The 6,032-nt window shown below is 33.6% G+C and overlaps 1 protein-coding gene across 1 annotated transcript; it reads left to right on the top strand.

The window, feature by feature from the left end:
- The first annotated feature begins 2,827 nt into the window (after window positions 1–2,827).
- Window positions 2,828–5,564, top strand: LOC143070739 (uncharacterized). Its single transcript, XM_076244913.1, has 2 exons — window positions 2,828–2,887; window positions 3,701–5,564. The coding sequence occupies exon 2, from the start codon at window positions 3,737–3,739 to the stop codon at window positions 5,426–5,428; it is 1,692 nt and encodes a 563-aa protein (XP_076101028.1). The 5' UTR covers window positions 2,828–2,887; window positions 3,701–3,736; the 3' UTR covers window positions 5,429–5,564.
- The last annotated feature ends 468 nt before the right edge of the window (window positions 5,565–6,032 follow it).

The following is a 6,032-nucleotide window of genomic DNA, read 5'->3' as shown; positions in this document are numbered from 1 at the left end:
TGACCTCAACAGACTAATTTTACATATTTTTTACAAGATAAACTAAAAGCAACTAAAAAATTTCAGCATAAGAGAAAAATATTCATACATAATCAGGTAGTTATGAATCTTTACCAACATACCAATTTGACTTGGTATTTTCAACTATCCATTTCATATAGGATTTAAGATATATATGTCCAAAATGATTATTATTCTGTGGCGTGTATTCCCCCATCAAGGTGTCTTTGATTATGGGCTGCTACTTACAAGAAATCTAACAACCAATCAAAGGCAATCGTGATTAACATATAACAACAGGTATCCATTTGTAACCGCGATGGGGTGATCACAGGTGCTCCGGAAGCGTAAGCAGGTCATGCTACAAATGTGGCACTCGTCCTGTTGATAAATGAGTATATCTCCATCATGGAAATCTCTAATTCGATGTCCTGCATGTTTGTCTTTATTTTTCAGTAATGTAAACTCTTCAACATTTGAATAATGTTTTGAATTTTTCGATAGTTAGGTCTCCCTTTATGTGTGAACATGTGCATATCATACTGTAAATTGTTATTTAAAAAAAAATAATCATCAAATGAAGAGGTTAAATGATACAGATACATGAGAAAATGAAGGAACAGACCACATGAAAAAAACAGCAGGACAATGAAATATATCTGAGGCCATCTAACCTGAGTTTCAACAGTATTTATTCAAATAAATCATCTCAACAATATACATGTAATACACTAATACAAATATCTAGGATGCAGAAACAAAAAATGTTATTTTTACAAATCTTTCTTCTAGCATACAAATATTTTATTGTTCAAAACATAAATATTGACATTCTATGCAATACATATAGACAATAACTGTTTAGTGTCTTTAAATATCAGCTGTATTTGTACGAGGCTAGGAAACAAGGTTTATGCGAGCTTTTAGCGAGCTATTACACCTGGTTCGAGCCGAGTACAAATACAGCTGATATTTAAAGACACTAAACAGTTATTGTCTTTATCCTGCAATTATTTCTGTATATTATTTGTATTTTGAAAGACACAAATTCATCATTGGTTTGCATTTATTTTCTATTTGAAACCCCTTGAGGCCCGTGTAGTAATACGATACAGTAATCACACATTCAGCTGAAGACGGGTTCGCAAAAAAGAATCTCGAATGGGCAACAATAATACATCGCTCAAGGTGAATAATTATCTATTTTAACATAACAACTAATTTGAACAGTAAAAACAAATAACAAAACATTGTCCAATTTGAAACAGGAGTGTACGAGTTGTCCTACGCTTCAGACTCGACTTTCAGTAAACAAGCATGCTGAAATTGACATGGTTGTTTTTGTTACACAATCATACACATTCAAGTTTTGAAATCGATAGTAATATCATCGTAGAAAAGACTGCTGTTCATGTGTGTATGTTATCAGAAAATTGGTGTTATTCTTATTGCTCTAAAGAAATGTTTGAAAACAAGCAGAACGTATAAAAGTAATCGTTAATCAGAGGCGGATTTAGGGGGGGGGGGGCAGCCCCCACCCCCTTTTTGGGGAAAACATTGGTTGCTTATATAGGGAATCATTGAAACATGACTGGAGCCGGCCCCCTCTTAGGTCAGTCAGTGGGCCCCCACTTATGAAAATTTCTGGATCCGCCACTGTTAATTCATTAATACGTCATTGGAATGCGAATACAATACACATTCTGAGGTCACGCAGGTTCATACAATACTCAGTCCGGCAGTGGGCGGAGCTTTGGAGCGATATCTGTATAGTATACAGATACAGCATAGCGATATATGTAGGGCTGTATCTGTATAGTAGAACACCCAATTGCAGGATAAATATAAATACAAGGATTAAAAAGTTTGCTTTTGATAATATATTTCTGATCCAAATAAAATAAATGGCTGTTCTATTCGTGTGAGGGAACTATTGGGTCAAAAGGCCAAACAAATATTGATGTCTACAGTAATAGAAAGGACTGACACAGAAACTTATAATTAAATCTGTAAATATTGGACAAGATATCAAGAAGTGAGAATTTTGTTTCTTAATCACCATTGCTGAATTACAATAAAATCCTTGGTTATATATAACACAAATAGTCAAAACGGCAAACTAAATCGAGTCTGTTAAGCACTCAATTAGACGAATTCAAATGTATATCTGAGAATCCTTGTTTCAACAGCTTATTTGTAAATGGCAACTTCCTATTGAGACAATTTTTATAGGAAACTTGTGCTCTGCAATATCGTTCCAACCTTACTAAATCTACTCGATGTACATATGCGACGGGAATGTGGTCAAATAGAAATGGAAGGGTCAATATATGAAAACTTAAGTTATCCTTTGTTTTCAACCTACTTTAACTTCCAATGAAATTGATCATATATATTGATGTTGGAATGTCAATTTAGCCATCGTGAAGACTATTGAACATGTTTTTTAGTTCTGATTAAGTAATATCAAATACAAATTGTTGTAAAACAAATGCACTGTTTTTTTTAGTTAATTCCTAAATAATATGATGAGTAGCAATGAAATATTGTAGGCATGCACAAGTCAAATTATGCAGCGCCCTATTTTAAAAATTAACCAAACATCAATGCATAATTCATATTTCAAATAAAGCGCCATTTGCCGAAAAATGATATTCATCATTATCATTTTCCGTAATATGGTTATAATGTTAAAATAATCAGTTTCCGTATGGTTTTTGTTTGTGGTTTGATTACCAGTAGTTTAAAAGTATCAGGGTAATGCTCTGACGGGTAATGTTCAGATGATATCAGATCAAGGTATGTTAAATAAAGGTTTAAACGACCTTGACGAACATTTGAACTTCCTTGTTGTAAAAAAGAAGAATTAGATTGACATTTTGATCAGGTAAATTTTGTAAACGTATTTGTCTGCAAATCCATAAAAGTTTACTCTACACTGGTTCTTCCCATCAATTGCTTATCCTATTTATGATCACTTATGTTGGTATGAATAACATGTAATTACTCATGTAAACATATATGGATAGGTCGACAAAGGGTCGAAATGAGTTTATTTCAGTTTATGTTCATTAACAAATCGAAGATGTAATATATTGGGACCTAAATTCACGTTGCGATAATTTAATGAAAATCTAAGGATGTAATAAAAATTGAAAAAAAATACATATAAAGGCGTAGTAGTATACCGATGTTCATTAGTCGCAAATCGATTGAGCAAAAACAAGCAGAGGCGGATTTAAGAGGGGGGAGGGGCAGGGGGCCCGCCCCCTTTTTTGGGAAAAAAATTGGTTGTTTATATAGGGAATCATTCAAGCGTGACTGGAGCGGGCCCCCTCTTAGGTCAGTCAGTGGGCCCCCACTTATGAAAATTTCTGGATCCGCCACTGACAACAACTATTAGAGGAAAACAACTGACCAACAGAAACAACGAACTGCAACAAAACGTAACGCCAACAACATAGAAAATGGCTATTTGATAACAACTGCAATATTCCTGACTTGGTACCTGACATCTTGAGAAATAAATAGTGGGTTGAATCTACTGCTTGTATGGACATGTTAAAATACCGCTAAAATGACCACATTACGTGACAGGAATGCAGTAGAAATAAACACAAGCACACTCGGGACATATAACGTCCGCGATTTTTTTTTATACATAAACCAGAAGACATTATACACTTTGAAATATTTTTAGGTGGATGCAAATAACTATTTGGTTTATTCAGAGTCAATGGCAACATCAGATGACATAGTATGCGGTGTATGTGAAGTTGCACACATAACTAAAGACGCTGAATATTGGTGTCCTGAATGTGAGCAAGGTCTGTGTTCCAATTGTCTGAAGTACCACAATGCATTAAAGTCCTCTCGTAATCATGGTGTTATCTCCATTGATAATTATAAACAACTACCGCCGTTTATAATCAACATAAAACAATATTGCCCAGATCATGATAGAAAATTCACAAATTATTGTCCTCAACATGAAAGTCTGTGTTGTCCTTTGTGTATTCCAGCCAATCATAAAGAATGTCATGGAATATTAGCGTTAGAGGAAATAATTAAATCGTCCAAAACATCAACATTATTGCAGAGTATGGAACAGAGCCTTAAGGATATCAAAATTAATATGAAAAAAATCACTGAGAACAAACAACAGAATCTTGCTTCAATCGAGAGCCAAAAACAGAAGTTGCATGATGAAATAAAACAGATGCGGGAAAAAATAAACAAGCATCTAGATAAACTAGAACAACAAATACTCCAGAACTTATCTACACAGGAAGAAAAAGCTAAATTACAGATAGAAAACCTTCTGATAAAAGTTTTCGAAAATACAGTTAGGGTAGAAATGTTACAAAACAATATTACGACTGTCAAACAATATGCATCAGACCTTCAGACCTTCCTAGGAACGAAAACGATTCAAGATGAGGTACAAAGGCAAGAAAAAGCAATGCAGTCTATTGTTGATGAGGTATTCCTTAAATACAATGTAGACGATAAGATAATAGAACTATTGTGTACAGTAAGTTCCTTCGGGACAATTACTATAGAACTTGGCCATCCATTGGTTGCCATTAAGACAAAAAAAGATAAACAAGCTCAAATTGTATCTAATCTACCATCACAACCAAAAACAATTGATGATATCAGCCTGGTTTTACAATGGAAAACAGACCTCAAGGAAAAAGGTCGTATGACGAGGATTGTTGGAGCTTGCATCAATACGTCTACTGGAGATATCGTTATTACAGATTATAACAGTCGACTGTTACTCTTAAAGGAAGATGGATCTCTACAAAAAGAGTTACCGTTGTCATTTGCCTATCCTGCAGATGTTACTTTTATCGATGACAAAACTGTTGCTGTTTCGTGTCATGATTCATATTGTATACACATTATAGACATACAAAACAATTCAACTAAAAGAACAATTGATACTTTTGATTGCTGTAGTGGGATATCATATAAACAAGGATTTTTATTGTACGTTGAACACGGTAACGGCATACGCAAAGTTAAACTGCAAAATTATGGCAAATCTATTCTAATTCCACAGAAAACTGAAAATGAATGGGATTATCTTACAATGTCAGACGATAGAATATATCAGTCAAAATTTTACGAAGATAAAGTAAACTGTTATACATTGTCAGGAGACAAATTATGGGAATACAAAGACAAGACACTATTAAAAGGTCCAATCGGTGTGACTTTCGATAACAATTCCAATATATACGTTGCATCAAATGGAAACAACACTATTATAGTCATATCAACTGAAGGGAAAACTGCGAAATGTATATTGGGAAAAGAAGACGGTATCATTAGGCCTTATGGAATATGTATCGATAGAGAAAGAAAAAATCTATTGGTCGGTTGCTATGATGGAACTGTGATATTATACAAATTGGCATAACGCATATTCAGGTCCACACTAAAAAATTCGTAACATTGATTTAACAGTTAAACATACCATTTGTTAATGTAGAGTTCGAAAATGTATAACTACAAAATAGCCGAAAGAAACAAAGAAGTTATAACATGTTGCAATTCAATCAGTTATTTGTTTTGTATTAATCATACGCCATGTTTTTTCAGCTAACCAGGTCCAAACGTGTTTCTATCAATTTGAGTTAATCGTTTCTGACATTTTCTTCAAATTATTCCCTAAAACCAGCGGGACTACATGAGTGACATTTGTTAAGTGTCAAACAAACCGTAAGGTCTGATAATTTAAAATTTCATACATGTAATGTTATTCACATAAGCACGTACACCATCTATTTGCATTTATGATGTTATGTGTATGTCGTGTACAAGTTGCCATTTTGTGCATGTTATACCATGACTTTTTGTAAAGATAATGCAAAAATACGAGTTACAACATGTACCTTGGTACATTTTTTAACATGTACAAAATATAACTTAAAAAAGGTTTTAACTTCTTTAGAATGTGAAAAATAAAGATAGGTTTCCATTTTTACAACACATGCCATTAACCTTAATAAAATAACATTAAA

The sequence above is a fragment of the Mytilus galloprovincialis genome, chromosome 4, assembly GCF_965363235.1.
Source record: "Mytilus galloprovincialis chromosome 4, xbMytGall1.hap1.1, whole genome shotgun sequence".
Taxonomy (NCBI): Eukaryota; Metazoa; Mollusca; class Bivalvia; order Mytilida; family Mytilidae; genus Mytilus; species Mytilus galloprovincialis.
Note: the sequence above shows the minus strand (reverse complement) of the source record. Positions and strands in the feature narration are given on the sequence as shown.